Consider the following 27,892-nt stretch of genomic DNA (forward strand, 5'->3'; position numbering starts at 1 on the left):
GAGCCCAGCCAAGCCGCACTGGCTTCTTTGTCTGCGGGTGGCGGCTGCCCCGGCCCCCGGGCCCCAGCCCCCGGCCCCCTGGCCCGAGCTGTGAGATGAATCTCTAATCGGTGGCCGCCGGGCACCCAAGGCGAAGGCAGCTCGGGCTCGGGCTCCGGTAAGTAGCGGGGTCCGGGGCGGGGAGGGGTTTGCACAGAGGGGGAGGGGGCCGGGCTGGGGAGGTTTCGGGTTTGGTTAATATGCAATGCCCGTAATTAGCATAATTTATATATTTATGATAAAGAGAAAAAAAAATGCCGCGGGGCCGGGGCGCCGGGATGTTGGGCCGGGGCGGCGAGGAGCTCCGGGAGCTGAACGGCGTGTGGCCGCTCGCCGGAGGCCGGAGACCCCGGGGGCCGCGCCCTAGCCTTCCTGCCGGCCCACGGGGACCGAGGAGAGGAGGGGGCGGCCGCCAGGTGGACCCCGAGGGGAGCTTGGACCTGGCCCCTCCCCATTTCTGCTCCGGGAGCCCAGGTTGGGCACGGACCACGGGGACGTTCTTTACCCAGCCCCCGTGGCGACCGCGAAAGGATTGTCGCCCCACTGGAGAACCCGGACGCCTGGGTTCCCAGCAGTCAAGGTCAAATGAGGCGGCCAGAGGCACCTGTCACAATTCTCTCCAACCACCATACACCGGGAGGACTGGTGGGACTCGGGGTTAGGGGCCTGGTGCTGCTGGAAGGGTGGGAGAGTGGTGGGAGGGTTACCGTCTAGCCGAGCACAAGCACTTCATAAATATTTAATAACGATATTATTATTAATAAAAACAGTCATCATAATGGACCCGCTGTGTGCTCCCTGGGCATCCTCACCTGGCAAGGCCAAGGAGCCGCAGGGCGCCTTGCAACCTCCACTTTCCCGCGTTGAGGTCCCCTACTCATTTGTCATTGGAAGCCCCAAATCTTGGAAAACCTCCGCAGCCGGCTGTGGGGGAAAATAAAATGCGGTTGTGAAGCCTACCTGGGCTAGTGCAAAGAAGCTCTTTGCGGAGATCTGTGATCTGCTCTTTGAAATTCCTTGATCCCAAAGTAGAAGGCTGGTCTTCAATTGTTATTTCCCACCTCCCTTTTCTTGGTAATCCAAGGCAGCCAAGTTGACCAGCAGGGCCTTCTGAGGAATAATTCCATGTATTTTGTTTTGATTGAAGTCTAGCTTCTCAGGGTGTTATTTCTGTGATCTGGTATTTCTTTGCATATCTGCTGTAGACCTTCATTTATTTGTTCATTAGGGCGACAAAAATATCCACTCTGTGCCAACTCTGAACAATACAGACAGAATTTGCCCTGTCTTGGAGTTTTAATTTCAGTTTGATGGGTGGGATGGGGATGGAGACAGGCAGATCATAAACATGAAAAAAACAAGATTATAGAGTGATTGTGTGTGTGTGTGTGTGTGTGTAAGAGAGAGAGAAGGAGACGGGTTATTCTCTTCTTGGAAGTACTACCTAGCAATTAAGAGATGACTCAGAAGAAATTTGCTTTTCTAAGGAGTCTTTGCATTATGAAGGAACATGGGACAAGATCATATCCCCTCTCCCCAAGATTTGCTCACTGTAAAGTCGTAGTAGTAATCTTACACATTTTTTATAACACTTTACAATTAAGAACAGTGCTTTACTTCAACTTAAAGCAATTACATAGTGTTTGCTGTGTGCCAGGCCCTGTTCCAAAAGCTTTACATAAATGTTAATGATTTAACAATAGCCCATGAGGTGGGCACTGGAATTTAGCCCCATTTCACAGATAAGGAAACAGGCTGGGAGGTGTTACCTTAAACAGAAGTGATACTCAACCTGAGTCTTCTGCCTTTAAACCCCAAGCTCTTTCTGTGTCAAAATGAGGGTCAGTGAGGCCACAGAGAGAATGAGACTCAGGAGAAACTGGCCAAATGAAGGAAGACTTGGGAATGAGGAGCTGAACTGGCACATTAGGAAGGGGTGAGTGTGACTGGGTTTCTTAAGAACTTAATACTGCTTCTTTGAAATCATTTTTAAGTAGCCCTAATATTGAAAATGAGGGCATGAAATTTGAAATAGGCTGTGTATTTTGAGGAAAAGGTAGGAAATATGAGGAGACTAAAGAGTATGATCTGATATCATAATTTATGTTTTCAGCTCGTATTCATTAACCTCTGTTGTGTACCAGGAATTTTATGAGGCTCTGGGATATGATGGTAAGTGGATATGCTTTCTTGGTCCTTAAAGTCTAGTAGGGGAACATACTTCTTGTTATTTTTCACATTTATCCCCTCTATTCACCCTGCCTGGGATAAATCAAGTTTGAGCCCAAGGGGATGGGGGGGGGTGGTGCAGGAGGAGAAACCAAATCTAAATGTGTCTTTATAAAACAAGTCTTTACTGTTTGACTATGTTTGTCTAAAATTTACAAATGGTTGGTTGGAAAGAAGTAAGTTTGTTCACTACTGTCCTGTCTTTTGCCCTTTCTTCTCCTTCTGGCCCATGTGTGTGGCTAGCTAGTCTACCAATAGCTTGGCAAATCATTTATCTCTGTCCATGAATTGGGGTTGGAGGAAGTAAATTGATTAATGTTAGTCGCTCAGTCATGTCCAACTCTTTGTGACCCCCATGCACTGTAGCCCACGAGGCTCCTCTGTCCATAGGAGTTCGCAAGCAAGAATAATGGAGTGGGTTGCCATTCCCTTCTCCAGGGGATCTTCCCAACCCAAGAATCAAATCTGGGTCTCCTACATTGCAGGCAGATTCTTTACCATCTGAGCCACCAGGGAAGCCCCAAAGTGAAAGTGTTAGTTGCTCAGTCATGTCTGACTCTTTGTAACCCCGTGGACTGCAGCCCTCCAGGCTTCTCTGTCCATGGAGTTCTGCAGGCAAGAATACTGGAGTGGGTAGCCGTTCCCTTCTCCAGGGGACCTTCCTGACCCAGGAATCAAATCCTACGTTGCAATCAGATTCTTTACCATCTAAGCCACCAGGGAAGCCTGTTTTTATTTCTTGGCCACACCACAAGGCATGTGGGATCTTAGTTCCCTGAACAGGGATTGAACCCATACTCCCTGTGTTGGAAGCTCAGAGTCTTAACCACTGAAACAACCTGGAGCAGAATTGAGAGCTTCCGCTTTCCAGTGTGTCCTGATCCTTGGGGGCCAGAGCAGCCTCCACCAGCCTTCCTGCCATTTCCTGAATGAAGGCTTAGTGTGGTGTCAGAAAAGAAATCTGGGGCAGGTGATGTGACCTTGAAGTTTGAAGGTCATGGACTGTGCCCTTGGGCAAATCACCTGACCTCTCTCCACCTCCATTTTCCTATAAATAAAGATGGGGATCATCGTAAGAATACAATGTTAAGCATTTTACTTGCATGATCTCATAAAAAAGTGAAAGTGTTAGTCTCTGAATCGTGTCCTACTCTTTGCTACCCCATGGACTGCAGTCCACCAGGCTCCTCTGTCCAAAGAATTCTCCAGGCAAGAATACTGGAGTGGGTTGCCATGCCCTTCTCTAGGGGATCTTCCTGATCCAGGGATTGAACCTGGGTCTCCCGCATTGCTGGCTGACTCTTCACTGTCTGAGCCACCAGGGAAGCCCTAATCTCCTATCACCATTATAACAACCCCATGAAGCTTGCCCATTTAATCAGCATTTTAAAGTAAGGAACTTAAACTTCAAAGAGATTCAGTCATTTGCCCAAGATGGCACAGCTATTTCATGACCAAGCTGGGATTTAATCTAGGGTTTTCTCCTAAGCCTATTCCATTATCTCTCTTTGATCATCAACTTACTCTTCAATAAAAATGGGGATTGTAATAGCTTATTGTTATTTGTGCTTTATACAGTAATTCTAAGATAAGCTCTCATTATTTATCCCTGAAAAAAACGGAAGTAATCTGCCCACTTGTCACACAGGTGGTCAAGCTTTCCTATGTGTTTACTTTGTAGCCTCATGGGGCTGGTGTCAAAATTGAACAATAGTTAACAGTTCATATTTATTGAACCCTTACACAATTGGCTACAATGCCTAGTTATTCCCGTTTCAGATATGGTAACTGAGGCATAAAGACCTCAGTTACCAAACCTGGGTTCCTAACTGCTGTACTAAATTTAAATGAGATAGTATTTGTAAGGGCTTCCTTGGTGGCTGAGATGGTAAAGAATCTGCCTGCAGTGTAGTAGACCCAGATTCAATTTCCGTATCAGGAAGATCCCCTGGAGAAGGGGATGGCTACCCATTCCAGTGTTCTTGCCTGGAGAATATGTAAATTTTTATAACAGCTACCATCTTCTGAGCACTTACTCTGTGCCAATCGTTGGTCTAAACTTTTTATGGGCATCAATTTATTCAGTCTTCATAATAAGCCCTATGAAGTAGGTGGTATTACTCTCATTTTTACAGATGAGGAAACTGAGGCAGAGAGGTTAAATAATTTGCCCGAAGTCCCACAGCTAGGGACTATCAAAGCTGACATTGTGAACCCTAAAGTCTGTCTCCAAAGAGTGCTCAGTGTAGTACTATGCATAAAGGGGCTGGGTCCCAATAAACTATTTTTTAAATTTATTTTTAAATTGAAGTATAGTTTATTGATAATGTATTAATTTCTGCTGTACAGCAAAGTGACTCAGTTATATACACACATACTTTTTTTTTAATCTTCTGTTCCATTATCATTTATCCCAGGACCAACAAACTATTAATAATGATTAACAGTTTTTTATTAATCATTAATAGTATTTTATTAATCATTAATAATGATTACTTTTCAGCAGATGGGAAGGGAAATCTATGTCCTGGGGCCAGAAATGGAGAAGGGTGGGAGAACATACAGAAAATCCATCAAGCAAATGAAAACTTGAAAGCTGTAGCAACCCACCTGAAGATTGATGGTTTAAGAACAGAGCAGATGATGCTTGCATGCAAGAGGGGATGTTATCTTGTGTTCCTTTGCATCAGGTACAACTACATGGACCATGATGGAAGTCATAAGAAGTGGAGGGATTCTGGGTGCACTGGAAGGGAGAGCCAACAGGATTTGAAGAAATCAATATAGATGGAAATATAAGAGCAAAGGCAAGGATGACAGCAAGGTTTTCAATCTGAGCATCTGTGGAAGGATGAAGCTGCCGTTTGCTGAGATGGGGAAGGCTGCAGGCAGGTGGAGCTGGTTTGGGGTGCAAATCAGGAGTTTGATTTCGAATATGTTAAGTATAAGATTTTGTAAGCAATCAGTAGGTAGTTGGATTACATGAGTCTGAAGTTGCCAGGTGAGGTCTCAACTGGTGGCTGACAGGCTGGGTGAGACCACCTCAGGAAACCATTCTTGTCTGGACGATCTGGCTCAACTCCAACTACCTGTCTGTACTAATCTCCTGCTTCCTGCTTCCTGTCCTTGTGACCTTTTTAGACGGCAGCCCTGCAGGAGGTAAGTTGGTGCACAATTTAAATATAGAAGTGATGTAGAGTTGGAGATGCTGATGTCAACAAACAATCTCATGTGAGAGGATTATGTCAAAAATTTGAAAGGTAATTTCCCATAACAAATGTGACTTTCAGTTAAATACCAGTTAAACTCATTCCATTCATTCCTTTAATCCATGCAGAATACTCTCCACCCCTCAAAATGACTACAGTGAGAGGTACTTTACCTCTTGGAAACCTCAACCACATTAAGTATATATAAAGTGATTAAAATCACAGAGATGAGTCTGCATTAAAAGTCTGAATCTCATACAACAAATTCCATTTTCCTCTGCATGTCACAAGATGCTTCATGTACTATCAAATTTTATGTCTGAAACACATGCCACCCTGGAATAAGGGGCAAAGGACCATATTTAAAAGTGCATTAGCTATACCTTCAGTGTATCTTCTGCCACCCTCTATTCATCCACCATGACACTTAAACACACTATATTGTCGTTACCTTTTTATTTCCTCAATGCCCATATTAGACTGTTGACTCCTTAACAAAGCTGGGGAACATGCTTTTTCCCCACTGTATCCCAATGCCCAGCACATAGTGGCCACTGAAGTATTTGTTGAATAAACAAAGGACGAAGCATTTCAGGATTCTTCTTACAGGATCTCAGGCTATTCTAGGGGGTTCTGATTTGTTTTAGACTTCATTGCTCCTCCTGGGTGTCTTGGAAGATTACCTTAAGCCCAAACCAGTTCCCCAAAGAGAATGATAAATAGAACCAGGGCCTCTAACTCAGTTTTTCTGCCGCTGAGAGTCCTGGATGGCCCTGGACCTCTGGATTTTTGGGTTGGAGACAAATGCCTCAGGACCTGCTGTTTATCTTCCCTCCGAGGCTGCCTGTGTTTTTAGATGCTAGCACAGGAAAGCCAGGGACAAGTGAGCCATCTGTTAGCCTTGCCAGGTTTGATTCAGGTATTTTTCAAACTCAACTCACTGAAGAAAGAAGGCAAAGGGGCATGCTGTGTCTGGGCACTGGCTCCTGTCCCAGCTTTAACCAGAGCAGCTCTGCTGTGATCTATGATTGCACCGGGGTTCTACTTCTGGGGTAGTCACAGGAGCCCCTTCTCTCAAAACTGACAGGTGATCGTCTCTCTTCATTGCTTTCAGGCTGTGGACACTGCATGATATCATGAGCTCAAAGGAGGCAGGCCATCCAGATGTGCTATTTACTAGCGTCACTGGAGTGAAACCCCTAAAACCCCTGGGGTCAGCCAGCAGTTGCACTCCTAGGTATATACCCCCAAATTGAAAACAGGTGTTCCAACAAAAACTCGTATACAAAGATTCATAGATGCACCGTTCGCAGTAGCAGAAAGGTAGAAACAACCAAAATATCCATCAGCGGATGATTGAATAAACAAAATATGGCATATCCATACCGTGGGATTTTTTTTTTGACATATGAGTTTAATTATGTGCTAGACTATCCAGATGGAAATATGTGATAAGTGGATGGAAACAAGAGTCATAAAATCAGAGAGGCCGGCATTTTTAGACCCATTTAAGTTTAGACATTTATAAGGTTGGACTGTTTTTTAACATTGACAGTAAAACTTTTTTTTTTTAACCACAGTAAACAGAACACTGTATTAAAACTGACTTCCAAAATTGTCCAAATTATTTTTTAATCGCTATTTAAATTTTTCACATATTTATTTAAATGTTTTCTTTGGCAGATTTCTCCAAAATACTGAAACCTTATTTTAGAACTTGGTTTATATTTGGATAATAACAAGCTTCATAAATTGGTGTTCGTCAGGACACCTTTCTCTAAGCTCTAGTGGCTTATACGTTCTCTTTAAAATATGCGAGTATCTTTTTTATTATGTCGTCATTCTCAGAGATTCTCTGGAGAAAGAATTATGAATGAAACTCTTATGACTTCATCTTCATTTCTGTTACACTGGAGCAATTTATCATCTCACCCACAGTGATCTATCAACTGGGTGAGGTTCAGTTTCTTGTCCTTTGGGGACTTAGTTGATTGCCCCTCACAGAGCAACATCTAGGTACAGTGTCTTTGCTTCCTTATTAACAATTGTAGCTGGGACAGGTCGTTCTTTGAGTGATACGTTTTGACTAGTTTTATCCTCTGAAGTTCTCTGGAATCTCCTTCACCCATTTGGCGGATTTGGCTTTTTCTTCGTTTAATCCTTGTTTGGAAATGTTCTCATTCACAAAATCGTTTTGGAGGACCATGCATAACCCAGTATCCAGTGATTTAGATTCATATGCAACACTTTTGTTTGTTTTTGGTCGCGCCATGTGGCACGTGGGATCTTAGTTCCTTGACCAGGGATCCAACCTGCACCTGTCTCCCCCTGCCACCCCAGACTGGAAGTGCAGAGTCTTAATCACTGGATCACCAGGGAAGTCCTGCATCAATATTCGTTAAAGTATTTTTCAAATATAAACTTTCTTCTAACTCACTGTGTGTTTAAATTTTTATTGAAATTCCAAACAGTTTTTCTTTTGCTAAGGATCCGGTCTTCTCTGAAAAGATCTAATAGTTTTTTTCATTCTCGACTTTGAGATGCTTCACCACTCCATTTATTTATGAGAATTAAATGAAGATCTTGTTTTCCTTAATTGCTCTTTAAGTGTTGCGCTCATAGGTTGTGTTCTTGAACTATTCGTATGGGGAGGTGGTGGATTGGCATAGACCTGCAGAGTGCTGGGTGAAGTCACAGCTGAGTCTGATGGACTTTCCATCTTGGAAACAAAGTCTTGGTTTACCTGTGCCTCTGCCTTCCCTGGAGAGTGAAAGAGTCTATACGATGAAATTTTATCCAGCTGTGTAAAAAAATGAAGCGCCGATACATGCTACAGATAAAACTTGAAAATATTCTGCAAAGTAAAGGAAGCCAGACACAAAAAGACCCCATATCAAATGATTCCATTTATTAATCTATGAAATATTAGTGTTAGTCTCTCAGATGTGTCCGAGTCATTATGACTATGGACTGTAGCCCACTAGGCTCCTCTGTCCATAGAATTCTCCAGGGAAGAATACTGGAGTGGGTAGCCATTCCCTTCTCCAGGGAACCTTCCCAACCCAGGAAGTGAACCCAGGTCTCTGCATTGTAGGCAGATTCTCTACCATCTGAGTCATCAGGAAAGCCCATATGAAATATTGAGAACAGGCAAATCCAAAGAGAGAAAGCAGATTCGTGGTTGCCAAGGGCAAGAAAAGGGAGTTAACAGCTAATGGGCATGGAATTTCCTTTTGGAGGATGAAAATGCTCTGGAGCTAAACAGTGTTGATGGTTGCACAGCACTGTAAATGTACTATGAGTGTACTGAATTCCATCGAGTTGTACATTTAATCTGATGTCATGTGAATTGTACCTCAATTACTCAAATGACAACAACAAAAGGAAGGCCCATGAAACAAACCCAGAGGTAGAAAAGGAGGAGGAAGAGAAAGGTGAGGAGTCTAGAACCCTTCTCTGAGCTGAGTGTCCTCACCTATGACACAGTGATGCTGATGTTCCCATACCCCAGCTGGCCTGAGTAGTACGTGAATTAGTGTTCCATAGAATGCTTAGCACAGTGGGCACTCAGAATAAAAGTGTTGGTTGCTTCTTCCCTATTTCTGTGTCTAAAACTCGTTGTCCTAGCTATTTCCTTTATTTCTTGTGACTGTGGTTAGTGGCTCCAGCCAGACCGTCTGTTCTCGTAAGGTCTTCTCACTCCTCACTGCCTGTGGCAGCTGCTCCACCATCTGGTATGTTGTCCTGCCTCCCATGCTAAAGGCCAGCGTGGTTCTTGGGCCACTGCCACAGAAACCCCTGAGGGACCCACCTACTGAATCAGACTCCCTGGAGATGCTTGGTCTGGGAAAATCGGGGTGAGGGGGGGGTCTGCAGTTTTAATGTGTTCCAGGCGCATTAAAGTCTGAGACAACTGTTTCCATTTATTCCTATCTTTGCCATCTCTTCCAGGGGAAGTCTGCTCAGACCCCTCCCCTGAGAATTGTTCTGATACCCAGAGGGCTCCTTACTTGTGTCTGGTTCTGAGTATCTGGGTCAAAGTCACTTTGGGTTCTGCTGGGTCTGCTCTTTCCCATCGGACTGGGGAACTCCCAGGGACAGACGTCTGCCCCGCCCCGCCCCCATTCCTCCTGTTACCCTGGCTCCGCCTGAGTGTAGGTTGTCCTAGGGTGCTGCAGGAAGTCAGACATTTTAATTTTAAAATCCTTAGAATCCTGTTCCCTTCACTTCTACACATGCCTGAGAGCCCTTAGCTTCTCTCTCTTCCTACCATTCTACTTCTGACTTTCTGAGATGATATGGAAATTGTCTTACATTGTCACATCAGCCTTTGCTTTTCCCATCTCATCTCACCCTGCAGAATGTGTAGGTGTGGGCCAGCCCCCACCCCACCCTGACAAGTCACCATGGATCCTGGAGCCGGGCCAGACTCATCTCTGACTGTCAATGAGCAGGTATCTTTTGGAGCAGGAAGAGGTGGGGGTGGGGAAGGGGAGGGGGATGGACTGAGGGGTGTGGGCAAGGAGGAAAACTCCATAAAGCCCCTTGTTGTCTGTTTCTTACCAATGTTCATGGTCACTTGACCCATCCAGATGTGGTTGCCAGCTAGGATTTTTCAGGGGCTGGGTTTGGGGACTTTAGTTATGACTTTAAAAAGTGGAAATATGTATAAGTTAATATGGGGAAAGAAAGATTTGGATATCTGGGAACTTATTTATTTTTCTTGGTTATATATCATTTTCTAATTTTTACTTCAATGACCTTTTATAACTTATGTAAAAATTTTTTTTTAATTGGCCATGCCTGTAGCTTGCAGGATCTTAATCTCCCAACCAGGAATCGAACCCAGGTCCCTGGCAGTGAGAGTACCAAGTCCTAACAACTGGACTACCAGGGAATTCCCTTATGTATTTTTAATGTATTTTTAAAAGGAGAAAAAAAGATGAACATCTCTTAAAATGTAATTGGAGTAAAGGTTCTCATAGTCAGGTTTGAGTCAGAAAGGAAACTGTTTGGGAAGGTTATTTCACTCATACTCCCCTGATGGGTCACATAGTTGCTTTTGTCCAGCAGAGTCTCTGGCTGGATCCAGTTTTCAGTCCCAAGGAGCGTGTTGTGGGAGTGGCTTTGGCCCCAGGACAATTGCAGGGAAGGCCTGATACAGAGCTTTTTCATGCATAGGGTGTCCCTGATTCTTGAAAGACCCAAGTGGAAGCATGTCAGTGCTGGAGGTTAAGCACTAAGTGCTGGCTGGCTGAGCAGGAAGGAAGACCCAGTGTTCCAAGGAGGCCCAGGCGCCACCCGCATCGCTGGGCATGGGGGCTCCCCTCGAGGAGGTGCAAGGTTAGAGCATGCACACACGAGATGGCATGCTGGAGCTGCAGGTCTGCAGGGTACAAAGCTCCAGTTCAGGAGGGCCAGCGAGAGGCCGTGCCTTCAGAATTCCTGACCCTCGCTTCAAGAAGTTAGCTTGCAAGGAAATCATGGCCTCTAACCTCAGGGTTTTGGACATTAAGGAACCATGAACTTCAAAAGTTCCTCAGCATCCTGGAGCATTCATTTTCCACTCCTATAATGTTTAGAGGGACATGCAGAGGGCTTCCTGTCTTGTCCCAGCTGAAGCTGTGGGTCCTGTGTTTGGGGTCATCGTAACCACACTCCAGTATCCTAGCAGCCAAGAAGACATCCTGGCAAGGCTGTGGGTGAGGCCATTTACCAGTCCCTGAACTGAGAGCAAGAGAGGGAGCAAATAGAAATGTCTTCAAGTGGTTTCTCTCAGTGGGACTTTTTCTAGCTTGTGTTAGACCCTTCCCCCTGTCACCAGGGCCTGCTCTCTCCTAGCACTTCCTTCCCTGGAATCAGAGAGCTCCAGGCTCCGGGAATCTCACAGAGCGCACAGTCCTCGGGACAGGAAGTCTGCAATCTGAGATACTCTCTCCTCTCTGCCTCAGTCACACCTAGAGCTTTAGCTCCCCAGAGGCTGTATCAGCCTCTTCCCCTAGCAGTGTCCCTCTCATCTGTTCACAGGTCATCGTGATGTCAGGCCATGAGACCATCCGAGTTCTGGAGGTTGGAGTGGATGCTCAGATCCCTGCTGAGGAGGAGGGCAAAGCGCTGGAGGCTGTGGCCACCGAGGGCTCCCAGAGTGGAGGCCCTGCTGAGGCTGGTGAAGCTGCTGGTGAAGCTGGCCCAGACAACCCAGACTCCTCCGTGGAGGCAACTGGTACGAGGCCACTGCTCCCACCTGAGTCCCTTCCCGTGTTCCCCCTGGGGAGCCAGCATGAATCCCAGGGGGCTAGGTGGCTTTAGGGGTGTGTTGTCTTCCTGTCCACTGGGCAGGCCTCTGGTCACAGCCTGTGCTGCTGTTCAGCTCCTAGACCACTCCTCAATCCCTGGAATGAAGGACCATTTTCAGTTATTTATAGACCTAAACTGGGACGGGTCAGGGTGAGGTGGGAGGAGAGTGGTGGGACTCAGCTGAGGGGATTGCATCTTCTTTATTTTCAGACAAGGCTTTCCTGGGGCCCCTGCTGCAGCAGAGGGAAGCGAGAACAAGCAACAGGTTCCCTTGCTTGCTCGCTCCCTGAGGGAGGACCAGCTTATTCCTTACATGGGGTGAAGGTAGGGATGTGTCCAGGGGTCAGGCTGAAGGGGTGGCCTAGGTATTTTGCCCATCCCTTAGGTGGCGTGTGCAGGGGGCATGCACAGTCCTCTGCTTTTGCTCTAAGCTCTTCAAAAGTGGCGGGTGGGTTTTTTGATCTCTTTGTATCTTTTGTTCAGAATTTGCCTTTTAACTGTACATGCACATCAAGGGGATTGAATTAACCTCCGAGAGGGCTCCCAGGTCTAAACCAGACCCTCAGGCTCAAGGCAGAGAGGACTTAACCTTTAGGGTACTACCAGCCCTTGCAAATCAGTACCTTTTATGGTAGAGCTGGGAGGTGCCAGGAGCTGGAGATGGAACGGCATCTTACCCACACTGGGCTAAGAATGTGTGTTAGGGAGGGCCTTGTAGAATCACAGCTTCTCACTCCTGGCTACACTGACACACATCTAGCCTGGTGGGCTTATCTGGGCTGTTTATCTCCAAAGGTGACTTTAGGGCATGAGTTTGATTCTCCTGCATGGGGAATGGATGTGGCTGATTGACTCACAGTGTCTCCCCGAATGACTCTACAGTACAGCTGTGAGATAGCCAGGCTGTTCTAAAAGCTGGCACTGGTTGTAGGCACTGCTTTCTGGGCACAGGGTACCCTTTCATTGACTTTCCTCATTAACACCTTGCAGAATAGACATCTCTTTTTGCAGAAAGCCTGGGGCCTCCTTTGCCAATTCCCCCAGAAAGCCATGGTTCATCTCGCCTTGCCTTCTGCTGAACTTCACCGCTTCCCTAGATTGGTGATCTGGTTGGGGGAGGTGGGGGGGGGGGATCAAGAGGAAGAGACATGAAGAGAGCAAAGAGAATAGAAAACAGGTGAGAACACTTCGGGATCTCACCTCCCTTGCTGTACTTGCAAATCAGTATATAGATCCATCTGGGAGCCTGGTATTTTATTTTTTCTCCTTTTGAGTAAAGAAATGACAAGACACATGACCATTTTCCCTAGCCTGGCAATGTTCTGCTTCCTTGTTGAGGAAGTGTCCTGGGCCAGTGTCCTGGTGAGCAGGCAGGAAAAACAAGGATTCTCCATCTCGGCCAGCCTTTCCATTCCTTTCCATTGTGGGGATGGAGCCCCTTTTCAGGAAATCTGGGAGATTTTCCAGCTTTGTCCACAGTTCGTGTGTGTGTGTGTGTGTGTGTGTGTGTGTGTGTGTGTGTGTGTGTGAAGTTGCTTTAGTCATGTCCAACTCTTTGTGACCCCATGGACTGTAGCCCACCAGGCTCCTCTGTCCATGGGATTCTCCAGGCAAGCATACTGGAGTGGGTTGCCATGCCCTCCTCCAGGGGATCTTCCTGACCCGTGGATTGAACATGGGGTCTCCTGTGGCTCCTGCACTACAGGTAGATTCTTTACCACTGAGCCACCAGGGAAGCCCCCCCTACAGTGCTTCCCTTTCTTTTTTACCCTTTTATCCATCTTCCGTATCTCATTTCCTCTAGCGCCTTAATTCAATTCCTTACCCAAAACTTACTCTCAGAAATGGATCCAAAACCAGTAATTTACATCTTAGCATGAGTGTTCATGGTAGTGTGCATCTTCTTCCAGAAGTTTATCTAATTAAGCCTTTCATTAAAGTCTTCTTTGTAAAGGAATTTTAGTCATGGTCAAGCAGGTAGGGGAGGTATGTTGGTAGTAATTCCTAAGAAGTTGCCAGCTTAAAATGTAGCTTTGATAGAACGTTTCTGCATGTGAAATATTGAGAAGGGTTTCCTCTTAAAACTAAGTAATAGGAAACTTTTTCCAGATGAAAAAAGAATCTAGTGATTTGTGCTACTCTGTTACCCAGACTTTGTCACACACACATGTTTTTATAGATGTGGCCCCTGAGGGCAGGCTAAGTAGTATGACACCTACCACCATATTATTTCACATTCTGTATCCTTTACTAACAGATTCACTCACTGATTTTGGCTCTGGCTATTATCAAACTCCCTGGTTTTTTCATTGTCATAAACAGCTGCTTTAACCCTATTTTTCTTTGAGGTGTAGTCCACTAAAATTCCTTTTGAAGAGAAATGAATTGTTTACACAGTAGGAAATCATTACATGGAAAAACACACAAAACCTTGCTATCAATGAGAGGAAAAGTAGTCGGCCAAGAGGTACCATCTATACCTCGGAAGCCAGAAAAAGAAATTGTGATATAATCTAAACTGGGTGGTGCTGTGGAGAAACAGGTACATTGTTGATGGTTCCGCAAGTGGGTTCAGTCTTGCTGAAAAGCAGTCTGCTGCTGCTGCTAAGTCGCTTCAGTCGTGTCCGACTCTGTGCGACCCCATAGTCGGCAGCCCACCAGGCTGCCCCGTCCCCGGGATTCTCCAGGCAAGAACACTGGAGTGGGTTGCCATTTCCTTCTCCAATGCATGAAAGTGAAAAGTAAAAGGGAAGTCGCTCAGTCGTGTCCAGCTCTTAGCGACCCCATGGACTGCAGCCCACCAGCTCCTCCATCCATGGGATTTTCCAGGTGGAAAAGCAGTCTAGCAGGAAGCAAAAAAAAAACCTAAATGTAGGTGAATCCTAGGCCCCATAGTCCCACTCTGGAAACGTATCCTAATGAAATGACTTATTTCTTCAGATGGTAAGCTTTCATCACTCATGCTTGTTACATTTCCATTTCCTCAGTTTCCTTTAAAGGTTTCATCACACTTAAAAAAAATAAACAATCGCTGGTATTGTTGCTTGTTTTTATTTATTTATCTGGTTGTGTTGGGTCTCAGTTGCAGGACATTGGATCTTCGTTGTCCTTCACTGTGACGCATGGACTCTCTAGTTATGACACACGGGTTCAGTAATTGCAGTGCCTGGCCTTAGTTGCTCCACAACACTTGGAATCTTAGTTTCCCAACCAGGGATTGAACCCACATCCTCTGCATTGCAAGGCAGACTCTTAACCACTGGACCACCAGGGAAGTCCCGGTTTCATGACACTTTGTCAAGTGAAATATTTTTTGAATTCTCAGAGGTTCAGATTATCCTTATCTTCTCTGATTTTTTTTTCAACAGTTAGAAATATATTTCTCCTTCACAGTGGACATAAATCTGCCGTTTGGTTTTCTTTGGTATTTTATATGGTTTTTGTGGTTGCTTGTCTTTTTCATCCTTGAAGCAATCTGGATTTTTAAATTGTATACTGTGAATAGTCCTGGCTTAGGTTGGTGCCTTTCCAGATTAAAACAAGAGCTGGGAATGCAGGCTTGGAAGGTTCTCTAGTTCAGTGGTTCTCATTTTGTCCCTGTGTATCACAAGGGAGCTTAGAAGAAAGAGAGAGAGATGTGAGGTTGCCGGCCTCCACTCCTGGACATTCTGACTCAGTTGGCCTAGAACAGGGTCTGGAAACCTATGCCCAGCCAGCATTAAGAAGTCACTCATCTGGTCTAACACCCAACACCTGGACTCCCTGTAATGTCTCACTATGTATTAAATAACCCTTCTCCATATTGTTATGTGACTTTGAAGAATTTTTCTGCTAGGGGTCCCTACCTAACTAACTCCACATAGTGAGAGGAAGCTCTCACTTGTTTGAAAAGCTACAATTCATGAGAAGCTCCTTTGCTGCTGCTGCTGCTGCTAAGTCGCTTCAGTTGTGTCCGACTCTGTGCGACCCTCATGGACTGCAGCCCAGCAGGCTCCCCCGTCCCTAGGATTCTCCAGGCAAGAACACTGGAGTGGGGTGCCATTGCCTTCTCCAATGCATGAGAGTGAAAAGTGAAAGTGAAGTCGCTCAGTCATGTCCGACTCTTCGAGACCCCCATGGACTGCAGCCCACCAGGCTCCTGGATCCATGGGATTTTCCAGGCAAGAGTACTGGAGTGGGGTGCCATTGCCTTCTCCAGGGAAGCTCCTTTAGAACCTCCTAAAAGCTGCCCATCAGACTTCAGACCTCAGGGAATGCCGGAGAGAAGTTATCTGGCCTGGAGAGCCCTGGGATCCAGAGTGTGGCCATGACATGTCTCTTCCTAGGCTTCACCCTGCAGAAATCCTGCCCCTTCCCTAAGCCAGCACTGCATCCCCAAAGTAGCCTGGAGGCAGAGTGACCATTGATTCAGTTGCTGGATGCGCCAGTCAATCCCATTGATTCTGGAGCCTTCTCTCCCTGACACATGTTCATTTCTACTGCTGGTTATGTGATAGGTCCTAGCATCCTACCAAGCCAGGAGATGACAGGCTGATACCCAGCTGTGCCTGGGTCTGCATTTTCTTCATCCACATGTGGGATGAGGGTGGTATACCTTCCAAGTCTGGCATAGGGCTTTCCGGCCTCCCCATGCTCACTACCAGTAACTTTGGGGGAACTCCCTCTTTGGGCCAAGGAAGCCAGAGATCGGCCTTGGGTTGTGCAGAAACGCAGTGTGGCACTGAGAGTTGTCCCACTCCGCCAGGTTCACTCCTTGTCCCTCTCTCTCCCAATGCTGCATGAAGTGAAGTCGCTTCCGGGGATGCCTTCGAGCCCTGCCCCTGCTGTTGCCACCTTCAGCCAAGCTCCATGCCAGCCTCAGGCATCACAGACCCTGACACCGCTGGCTGTACAAGCTGCCCCCCAGGTAAGGACCACCCCAGGGAGCTAGACAGAGGGCAGTGGGCAAGAGCAAGGCATGGGATAGCCAACATGGGCTGGCCATGGGGTCTGGGGGTCTGGCCTGCCTCCTTCATGAGGCAGGACAGGGAAGGGGCTGTGGCTTGAGGGAGGGAATCTCCTACTAGGGACCCCTGGCTTTTCCCTGAGCCCAGATCAGGCCCCCTGGGAAAAGTAAATCTACATTTGTCAGGTAATCCCCTCAGGTCCAGCAAGGATTAATAGATTACAGTAACTCTTCAAGTCATCTAATGATTGAATGAGTGAATACCCTTGTCAGCCCCTCTAGGGGGTGCCTGGAAGAGTTAATGGCTCCTCATTTAGAGCAGAGGGCAGCCCCAGCACAGCAAGAAGCTGCTCCAGGGGCCTCCAGGCAGACTTAGCACCCTGTGACATCTTTCACTGCACACACAGATATCCAAGGTGTCCATCAGGAGTGTCCTCTATCATAGCTTCCCAGAGGCCTCTGTGGGCTGGACGACTCAGTTCCACCAGCCCCTGCCCCTGCTCCTGGTCACAAAGCACTGGTCCCGTGAGCAAAGACCCAGGGAAGGCTTGGGAGGCAGCTGACCATGGCGGGAGAGACCTGTGACCCTTTCTGATCCTTGGGCAGGGCTGGGCCCTGACCCTGATGTGGGCTGCTTCTCCAAAGATGGGATAGTCCAGTCCAGGTCCCTCCTCAGGGATGGGCCTCCAGCTAGGGCTCATCTCTTCCCCGCTCTCATGCAGCCTTTTCCCCTCTTCCCTCAGGATGCTTTGTGTGTGCTCAGCTGGGTCTAAAAGACCCAGCGTTTGCGCTGTTGATGTTGATTTTTTATTTTTTCTTTTCTTTTTTGAAATCTTGTTTGCTTTTGCAGGTCTTGACTCAGGAAAACTTAGCCACAGTTCTGACAGGAGTTATGGTTCCAGCAGGGGCAGTTACTCAACCTCTTCTTATCCCCATCAGTATTGCAGGTCAAGTGGCTGGTCAACAGGGGCTGGCCGTGTGGACAATTCCTACTGCAACCGTGGCTGCCCTCCCAGGACTGACCGCTGCTTCTCCCACGGGGGGAATTTTCAAGCCACCTTTAGCCGGTCTCCAAGGTAACGGCAACTCTCCCCAGGACTGCACCAGGCCCCCGCCACCTTCCACTACCTTCCCTGCTCGTGTGTTTGCCATGTTGGACTCTGAACCCACGGCCCTCCCAGGGCAAGAGCCCTGGAGTCTGGATCTGGTGCCCCAGGCCCCCAGCCACAGAGCTGCTGCACCACCTCAGGACTCTAGGCCAAGACACCACGCTGGCCCGGCAGGCCTGTCTTCCTTCAGCCAACTGTCTGGGACTGCCCTCCCCCTACGCCAAACCTCACCCTGTGACCAGCCTCCTGAGAAGGACTGCAAGAAGATTCCACTTCTGGTTCTGAACCTACACGTCTCCAGGCCCTAGGGAGGGGGGATGAGAGATGTTGGCATGTGCCACCCCTGCAAGGATCAAGGGAATCACAGCAGCCTGTGCCCCCACCCCAGTGCCCCGACCCCCGTCTCGTTCTTATACCAGATCCCTTGGGATTGGAGCTGCTCTGGCCTGCGGCTAGGCATTTGAGCGCCTCTGTCTCTGCCTTGCTCCGTAGCAGCTGCCGTGCTGAACACCGCTCTCCCGGCGCCTGTACAAGCCGCCCCACCGGCCCAGGCCTCCTCGCCTGCCCAGCCCCGACCACCGGCTCAGCCCCAGACGCTGTTCCAGCCCCAGCCACTGCTGCAGGCCACACCGGCCATTCTACCACAGCCCACTGCTGCCACCGCCACTGCCCCCACCCCCAAGTCTGTGGACACCCCCACACAGATCACCGTTCAGCCTGCAGGCTTCGCATTCAGCCCAGGAATCGTAAGCTGCTGCCCTCACCCAAGGCTCACCGGGGATGGACTGGATCTCTGGCCAAGGGTGAACGTGACCCTTCCCACGGGGGAGTATGGAGGTGCAGGACCAGCCCCCTGAATGCGGCTCTTTTCCAACACTTCGGCAGAGATGGGCTCCTTCCGAGGCAGCTGCCAGCCCATGCATCCCAGCCAAGAGCAGACAACCTCTGCCAAGAGGGCTGGCCCAACCTTCCAGAACCTGGACCATGGACCAGCCTTGGAGGGTGGGATGATGTCTGGGGATTGCAAACTTGTGAGCTGTCACTCAAGTGGCGCTAGAGGCTCACAGCCCCATGCCAGTGTCTATCCAGTGTGGTTCCTGACTTGGTAGTGGAGCTGTTAGGCATGAATAGATGGCTTCTAGTTAGATGTGGCTAGAGTCACATCAGCCTCTCCAGCCTGGCCCTTCTACTCTCCCCGGGCTGGCCTGAAAGATTAGCCAGAGGTACTCCTCCATGACTGTGGCCCCGTCCTTCCCTGCTCACCTTCTGCAGCCCCTGGCCCTGGATACCATTCAGTTGGTGGACTTGGGCTTGCAGCCCACACTCACATCTGCCCAGCATCGGTTACCCCCCACCCCTGCCCCAATACCCTCAGCCCTCTTCCTTCTGCCTTGGGCTCTTTCTTGCCCCGTTGCCTCTGAGCAAGGCTCTTCCTCCACCCACAGATCAGTGCTGCCTCCCTCGGGGGACAGACCCAGATCCTGGGCTCCCTCACCACAGCTCCAGTCATTGCCAACGCCATTCCCAGCATGCCGGGGATCAGCAGTCAGATTCTCACCAACGCTCAGGGTCAGGCAAGTGGTCAAAGCCAGGTGGAGGGGTGGGGATCGTGGAGATGCTGGCTGTGGGGGAGGGGCAGGACTGGGTCATAGAAACTCAACCAGGGTGAGAAGCTGCTGTTCATTATTGCCTGTGTGACAGCTCTCTGCCGACACTGAGGCCAGGCGGGGGCATTGCCCCCACCCCAACCCTGCCGGTGCTCACTCCAGTGGGGGGTTTTCATTTAGGGAGCCCTCGCTTTGTGGCCAGGTTCTGTGCTAAGTACTTTCTCATACATTATCCCACTTAATTCTGAGTACAGCCTGTTGGGTGGAGATTTTTGTTCCCATTTTCCAGGAGAGAAGGCTGAGGTTCGGAGAAATTAAGCTAGTTAAAGTGTGGCAGAGCAGGGCTTCACATGCAGGCCCACTCCTGCTCCCTCACGGCGCTGGAGAGAGGATAGAGAAGCAGCCCCTAGAGTGCGAATCCTTCACTTTACTGAGAGGACACTGAGGCCCAGAAGGGTTAGGTGACTTGTCTAAGTCCCTTCCTGCCAGTGTGGGGGTTGGGGGTGGAGCTGGACGCTGCCCTCACACGTGGGGTCCCTGTGTTTCCTCCCAGGTTATTGGAACACTTCCGTGGGTAGTGAACTCGGCTAGCGTGGCGGCCCCAGCACCAGCCCAAAGCCTGCAGGTCCAGGCTGTGACCCCCCAGCTGTTGTTGAACGCCCAGGGCCAGGTGATCGCGACCCTGGCCAGCAGCCCCCTGCCTCCTCCTGTGGCTGTCCGGAAGCCAAGCACTCCTGAGTCCCCTGCTAAGAGTGAGGTACAAGGGCTGGGTTGGGGGAGGGTGGTAGGCAGTGTTGTCAGGCATGAGCGGCCTCCCTCCAGAGGCTGGGCAAGACAACATTATTTTCCAAAGCCCCTGGGAAAGCAGGACACCTCCCCAAAGTGGAGGGAGGCTGAAGGTAGAAGGTCCCTTTGGTTCACACGTGCTCTGCCCAGAAAAACACCACCACCACCCCGCCCCTTACCCCCACACACCAAACATGTGTATATGTGCCCTCAGAGGCCAGTGCCACTCTGAGAAGGCCAGAGAAGGGTGGTCAAAGTGAACTGGGCCTTGGGGCTTCCCTGGTGGTTCAGTGCTTAAGACTCTGTACTTCCAATGCAGGGGACGCAGGTTCAATCGTTGGTAGGAGAACTAAGATCCCACATGCTGCAGAGTGAGGCCAAAAAAAAAAAAGTTAATTGGGCTCAGTCAACTCCAGGGTGAACAAATTGCTGGAAAGGCCCTGGGAGGTTCATTCTGCACCCTCCTCTTCTTCACCCCTTCATCCCTCCACCCCTCCTCCACTCTGCACTGTGGCATCGATTATTCACTCACGTGTTCATTCTAGGAGCGGTTTTTGAGTGCCTGCTATATTCCAGTGCTGAAGATACAGAGATGAATAAGATGCCCTTCCTTGCCTTAGGTAGCCCAGCATCAGAGACAACTAAAGTCAGTGTGGCAAAGGCTCTGATAGGGGCAGGATAAGGTGCTTTAGGAACCCAGTCTGCTGACTGAGGAGTTTGACAAGCCTTCACAGAGTACGACATTGAACTAATCTAAAGGGATGGGTTGGATGGGAGATTCTTCTACTTCCACAGAACTGCAGGAAGTACAGTGTGCCGGAGCAGGGGTTCTCAAACTTGAGTGTGCCAAAGAACCACCTGGAGGGCGTGCTAAGATGCAGATTTCCAGGCCCCACCTTGAGTCTCATACAGTAGGTCTGGAGTGGGGCTGAAGGATTCACATCTCTAACAAGTTCCTAGGTGATGTTGAGGCTTGTGGTTCTCAAATGGATATGCTGCTTCCCAGCTTCATTGAATAACCTCAGCCTCATCTATAGAAGGAGAAGGCAATGGCACCCCACTTCAGTACTCTCTCCTGGAAAATCCCATGAACGGAGGAGCCTGGTAGGCTGCAGTCCATGGGGTCACGACTGAGAGACTTCACTTTCACTTTTCCTTTCATGCATTGGAGAAGGAAATGGCAACCCACTCCAGTGTTCTTGCCTGGAAAATCCCATGGGCTGAGGAGCCTGGTAGGCTGTAGTCCATGGGGTCGCTAAGAGTCAGACACGACTGAAGCGACTTAGCAGCAGCAGCAGCAGCATCTATAGAAGGAGAATGATGAGAGTACCAACTTAAGTTATGAATGGTAAAGGATACATTACATGGAAGGTTGGTGCACAAAGTGAAATGTGTGTGAAATGTGTGTAAAATGGTGCTTTTATTGTTATCACTAATATTAGGTAACGGGGAGTCACCGGAGAGTTTTTAGCAGGAAAGTGGCTATTTAGATGTGTATTTTAAAAATTCCTTTTGTTATCCAGGTGGAGCCAAGAATTGGACTGTGCTGAGACTTGAGTCCTATTTGTTGTTGTTGTTCAGTCGCTCAGTCGGGTCCAACTCTTTGCAACCCCATGAACAGCAGCACGCCAGGCTTCCCTGTCCTTCACCATCTCCCAGAGTTTGCTCAAACTCATGTCCATTGAGTCGGTGATGTCATCCAACCATCTCGTCCTCTGTCACCCCCTTCTCCTTCTGCTCTCAATCTTTCCCAGTATCAGAGTCTTTTCCAATAAGTCGGCTCTTCACATTAGGGAGCCAAATTATCAGGGCTTCAGCTCCAGCATCAGTCCTTCCAGTGAATATTCAGGGTCAATTTCCTTTAAGATTGACTGGTTTGATCTCCTTGATGTCCAGAGGACTCTCAAGAGTCTTCTCCCAGCACCACAATTCAAAGGCATCAATTCTTCAGCCCTCAGCTATTAGGAGATAGCTTAAAGAATTCTACCCAGAGACAAGGAGCTCCAAACAAGGCCCTGGGGATGACGAGGGAATGACTTTAAGCTACCAGGAGGCAGAATTCAGGGAACAAGGCCCATCCTAGAGAAATCTGCACTTTCAAGAAGCTTAAAAAAAATCATACTTCAAATACTGATTTCATATAGTTTATCCTGATTGTAAATATGATATAAGCTGTTTATTAAAATTCCAACATTATGTATGATGTCAAAAAGTAAAAATCCCTTCTAACTCCACTTCCAGAGATGACTTCTGTTGACACTTTGCTTTATATGACTCCAGAATTTTTTTCTTGGAAATTCATATTTTTTTAAAGGAATTATTCCATAAAAATTGTTTTTCACCTTACTTTTTTTTTCTTTCACTAAGCACTGTGACTCAGAGGTCTTTCCACGACAGTTATTAAGAGATATTCTTTTTCATGGCTGCACAGTGTCTTAATGAAGCGAGGTCCCAAAAGTCATTTACATATTTAATATGCCAGTTAAATATTAATGGATATGGGGTTTTCCCGGTGGCTCAGAGGTAAAGAATCCTCCTGCAATGCAGGAGATGCAGGAGATGCTGGTTCAGTCCCCGGGTGGGGAAGATCCCCTGGAGGAGGGCATGGCAGGCCACTCCGGTATTCTTGCCTGGAGTGTCCCATGGACAGAAGAGCCTGGTGGGCTACAGTGTGTATGGTTGCATAGATTTGGAAACAACTGAAGCGACTTAGCACACATGCTCGCACGCATTAATGGATATTTGGGGTGTGGTGGCTCTAGAATCAGGTTTAGGCTTCTCCTTTGAGGGCAGAGACTTGAGAGCAGTTATCGCAAGGGCGGACACTTGGAACTTTGACCAAGTATGCTGAACCTTTCTGAGCCTCTGACCTGCCTGGGTCATAGACACCTACAAGGCCCTGGCTCGGTGGGGCACAACCTATGCTTATTTTGTAGGTCATCATCATTCAGTTCAGTTCAGTTCAGTTGCTCAGTTGTGTCTGACTCTTTGCGACCCCATGAATCGCAGCACGCTAGGCCTCCCTGTCCATTACCAACTCCCGGAGTTCACCCGAACTCATGTGCAGCAAATTGGTGATGCCATCCAGCCATCTCATCCTCTGTCGTCCCCTTCTCCTCCTGCCCCCAATCCCCTCCAGCATCAGAGTATTTTCCAATGAGTCAACTCTTCGCATGAGGTGACCAAACTATTGGAGTTTCAGTTTTAGCATCAGTCCTTCCAATGAACACCCAGGACTGGCCTCCTTTAGGATGGACTGGTTGGATCTCCTTGCCTGGGTGGGTGCTAATGCATAGCTTCTAATCTAGCCTTTTGATGGGGCACAGGTAAAAGTGTGCTGGGTGAGGAAGGATTCCATGCCTGCTTTTGCCCTGCCTCTGGACTGCCCACCCCGCTGACCCAGGCAGGTGGGCAGTGGGGGTTTGTTGGATCTTCTTCTCACAGGTGCAGCCCATCCAGCCCACACCAGCCATGCCCCAGCCGGCCGTGGTCATCGCCAGCCCAGCCCCAGCGGCCAAGCCTGCTGCCTCTGCTCCCATCCCGATCACCTGCTCAGAGACCCCTACAGTCAGCCAGCTGGTGTCCAGTAAGTGGCTCCAAGGGAAGGGTATGGCGAAGGGGTGAGGCATTTAGTCGGGTACCCTGACCACATTAGATGATGCTCCCCTTAGTAAACTCTCCAGAGTCCCAAAGGGAAGAGCACAGGCCCGTTGCCAGGAACTGACTTTCTTAATCTCATTCTACGGAGCTGGATTCTGTGCATGACCATGGTGGAGGCTGCTTAGCCGACTGTCTGGCTGCTTCTCTGAGCAGCCAAATCATTGGCTGTCTCTCCTATGGTCTCTCACCGGTATTTGAAGAATGTGGATAGCTAACAGGTGTGCGTGGGGCCAGCCTGGGGAGAATCAGGGAGGGTCAACAGTTAGAGCTGGAAGAACTTAAAATAGACCTCTATCTACAGGGACCTTGGTCCTGGCTCATTGCTCCCGTCTCGTCTTGGGGACAGGAATGATGAGGGTCTTAAGGGTACACAGGCTTTTTGTCAAACGTCCTGATCCCTCACTGCTCACCAGGGCTAGGCCAATGGGCTGGGTAAGCAGTGATGATTATCTGTCTTACACCCTCCCCCCTGCCCCCTTCCTCTGGCCTAGAGCCACATACCCCAAGTCTGGATGAGGATGGGATCAACTTAGAAGAGATCCGGGAGTTTGCCAAGAACTTTAAGATCCGGCGGCTATCCCTGGGCCTCACACAGACCCAAGTGGGTCAGGCTCTGACTGCAACAGAAGGCCCAGCCTACAGCCAGTCAGCCATCTGCCGGTGAGTAAGACTGCCTGGGCAAGATCAGAGCACTCACAGGAGCTCAGGTATCTGGCACTTAGACATGAACACCTGGAATAGTCAAAGTCTTTCTGGGGCCCTCTGAAGTTTATCCTCCAGTCCTGAGCATTTATATTATCTATTTAGGAGGAATCCAAGATCCTGATCCAGTTAGGAATCCTAGAGGGACAGGAGTACAGCTTATGAAATTAATCACAAGACTGGGAATTTCGGTTGTGGCTTGGTTCTTGACTATAACCCGCAATCACCTCTATCATGCTTCCACCTCCCCCTCTTGTGAGACATGACTCTGAAGTGATGTAACTGACTTTTCTGTATGCAGTGTACAGACTGGTTCTGGTGCCTGTATTATAGTTGATTGTAAAGTGTAAACCAACTATACTTCAATTTTTTTTAATGGTGAAAGAAAGATATAATAAAAAGCACATCCCTAAGTCATGTGCATTTTCGAAAAAGCACATGGCTTAGGTATGGCCAAAAGGTTTCATCTGCTTGCCAACTCTATATATTAGACTAGAGTGACTATTAAGCTACAGTGTCATGTTGGGAATTCTGTAGTCTCATCTGGGCTCAGCCAGAAAGAGAATTCTGACTTAGGGACGCTGCAGTTGGAGGAAGACAGCACTTAGGACATCTGTTTGCCATCTTGGAGGCCTCTCAACATGATTCCTCAAAGGACCTCACCCATTTGGGTGTGAAAGTTTTGGAATGGTGTTCATAAAGCAGCTGCCCTGTTATCATTGCACTATAAACTGAGGCCATGGGAATGGTCTCCCTGTTATGACCTGGGAGACAGGACAACCTGAGGAGTCTGGGCTGGGCCGAGCCAGGGGATCTTAGTCGGGGTTGTGAGGGGAGCACAGGTCTACCAGCCCCAGGAGAAGCAGCCCCCTGAGGCCAGCACTCACGCCCGGGGTGGGGAGTAAGGCACTGTCACTGTCCCTTCCTGGGCCTGGGTCACCCACAGGTTTGAGAAGCTGGACATCACACCCAAGAGTGCCCAGAAGCTGAAGCCGGTGCTGGAAAAGTGGCTGCATGAAGCTGAACTCCGGAACCAGGAAGGCCAGCAGAACCTGATGGAGTTTGTGGGAGGCGAGCCCTCCAAGAAACGTAAGCGCCGCACCTCCTTCACCCCCCAGGCCATAGAGGCTCTCAATGCCTACTTCGAGAAGAACCCGCTGCCCACAGGCCAGGAGATCACCGAGATTGCAAAGGAGCTCAACTATGACCGGGAGGTCGTGCGGGTCTGGTTCTGCAACCGGCGCCAGACACTCAAGAACACCAGCAAGCTGAATGTCTTTCAGATCCCGTAGGGCTCAGCCCCCAGCCCTATGTCCCAGCACTTTGTACCTCCCCTTGGCATCCAGCTCCGGCTGCCACCCTGTGGCCTCTGCCATTCTGCTGCCTGTGGCTGTGTTTGTCCTGGGTTGTGAGACTCCGCTGTGCACCTGTGTGTCAGCTGCCCCCCTTCTTTTCCCCGTGCCATCCGCATCCCAGGGAGGGCAGTGGGGCCCACCTGAGACCTCCAGGTTTGGGGCTGGTCATGCCGAAGGAGGGGACTTGTCATGTCACTTAAAGAAGCACTTTGCTGATGTGGGTTTTTGAAGGGTGATTTCTGGTTGGGAACCAGAGGCTCCCCATCTTTGGGACGGGGCTGTAGTAGCCTCCAGGACCACTGGCCATTAGCTCTTGTTTTTGATGGCACTCTCTCCACTGTCTCTTCTCTGTTCCTCTGTGTGACCGTGGCAGGTACAGCGGCTCATCCAGTGGAACCACAGCCTCACCCACCTACCCTCTGCCTGCAAGCACACTGTCCCCCGACAAAATCCAAGAGATCTTGTTCTGAAAAGTGTGATGTGCAGCTCAGAAAGTCAGATTCCATGTATGCCTTGACCTCAAGGTCAGAAGGTTTCCATAGACCTGGGGCCAGAATACATGATCACTCCCATCTCTCCTTGGCTCCTAGGTAGGGAAAATTTCACTAAAGCAGAATTTTTTTCTTTTATACATCATGTTGGAAGAAATCAGCAGTGAACTCTAGCTGTCCTGGAGTTGACCTGGGCCTATAGCAGGTTGTGAAGTGAAAGTCACTCAGCTGTGTCCGACTCTTTGCGACCCATGGACTGTATAGTCCGTGGGATTCTCCAGGCCAGAATACTGGAGTGGGTAGCCTTTCCCTTCTTCAGGGAATCTTCCCAACCCAGGGATCAAACGCAGGTCTCCTGCATTGCAGACGGATTCTTTACCAGCTAAGCCAGCAGGTTGGGAACTTGATAAATAAGGCATCTCTCCCAGATTTTAATTTGATCTCTGTCTGTGGCCATCTCTGCATCAGAATGATGTAGTTAAGAGAATTTGCAGCCTGGAAAACCCCCTTGCCCAGATAAGCAGGCACTCGGGGGGGGGGGGGGGGCGGGGGGGAATGAAGAAAGGAATGCTAAGTCTCTCTTGCCCTCACACTCACCTCCCACCCAGTCCTGGAGTCTTCTCAGAAGCAGCAAATGAAACGACACCAGACAGGAAGGTCCTGGAAAAAGCCCACATCCAGAAAGAGCTGACAGCAGCCTGGGAAGGTCCTTTGTGGAAGGTGACTTAACTAATTTTCTTTGTAACTTGCAGTCTTGGATACCAGAGGAGAAATCTAATTTTGTCCAGAGTCTTGGACCATGTGTGTGTGTGAACAAGCCCCCCAGAGTGCTTCTGAGTTGAGAATACACCTAGAGCAGGCTGGGTTTTGCCTTCAGAGAGGATATCTGTGGTACACTGGAGCTTGGCATCTCCTGTAAGATATCCAATGAGTTTCCCAGCCTCCCTGCAGCTGGGCGTCCCCTGGAACTCAGCATGTGACTCCGGAAGGTCAGGAGGGCCCTGGGAGGTTTGCTAGAGGAGTCCAAACCTGCTATGTGGACTAGACTTAAAAGTCACGCACAAGTCACAGGGGTCAGCCGCCCCCTGCTTTCACAACTCCTGTCCTTACAGAACCTGGTCCCTAGCAGCTGCCCTCACATGATAAACCCTGAAGAAGTGACTGCCAGGTGGGGGCATGTCACCACCTCCGTGGGACACTGGGGCAGAGCCCAGCCTTGCTTCCTCTGGCAGACTGGGGTTCCTTTCCTACCTGAAGCTGGTGCATCCCAGGCCTTTCAGGGCCACTGTGGCCATCGTCTTGGTGGCCCTGCCAGTGAGAGGGCAGTTGTGTGTCAAATTGCCACATATGCGCACACACACACCCCACACCACTGCATTCCGACCAACCAGACTTGCTCAAGTGTGGTGGGGGATGAGGACGCAGGTGCGCACCTCGCTTGCTGCAGCCTCCCAGCAGAGAAT

General features: G+C 49.0%; 1 protein-coding gene and 1 pseudogene across 2 annotated transcripts; one reads left to right on the forward strand and one right to left on the reverse strand.

Moving 5' to 3' along the window:
* The first annotated feature begins 57 nt into the window (after window positions 1-57).
* On the forward strand, window positions 58-26,874 carry POU6F1 (POU class 6 homeobox 1). Of its 2 annotated transcripts, none has more exons than XM_052640413.1 (11): window positions 58-157; window positions 9,838-9,931; window positions 11,505-11,700; window positions 16,559-16,680; window positions 17,570-17,795; window positions 18,321-18,574; window positions 19,274-19,402; window positions 19,989-20,192; window positions 23,666-23,807; window positions 24,373-24,541; window positions 25,530-26,874. In XM_052640413.1, exons 2-11 carry the CDS (start codon window positions 9,884-9,886, stop codon window positions 25,873-25,875), a joined length of 1,836 nt encoding a protein of 611 aa, XP_052496373.1. In that variant the 5' UTR covers window positions 58-157; window positions 9,838-9,883; the 3' UTR covers window positions 25,876-26,874. The 2 variants fall into 2 exon arrangements, with proteins under 2 accessions (XP_052496373.1, XP_052496374.1); XM_052640414.1 differs by having other exon boundaries at window positions 18,324-18,574.
* On the reverse strand, window positions 7,322-8,226 carry LOC128048096 (swi5-dependent recombination DNA repair protein 1 homolog; annotated as a pseudogene).
* Window positions 26,875-27,892: the final 1,018 nt, after the last annotated feature.

The sequence above is a fragment of the Budorcas taxicolor genome, chromosome 5 (assembly GCF_023091745.1).
Source record: "Budorcas taxicolor isolate Tak-1 chromosome 5, Takin1.1, whole genome shotgun sequence".
In the NCBI taxonomy this organism is placed as follows: Eukaryota; Metazoa; Chordata; class Mammalia; order Artiodactyla; family Bovidae; genus Budorcas; species Budorcas taxicolor.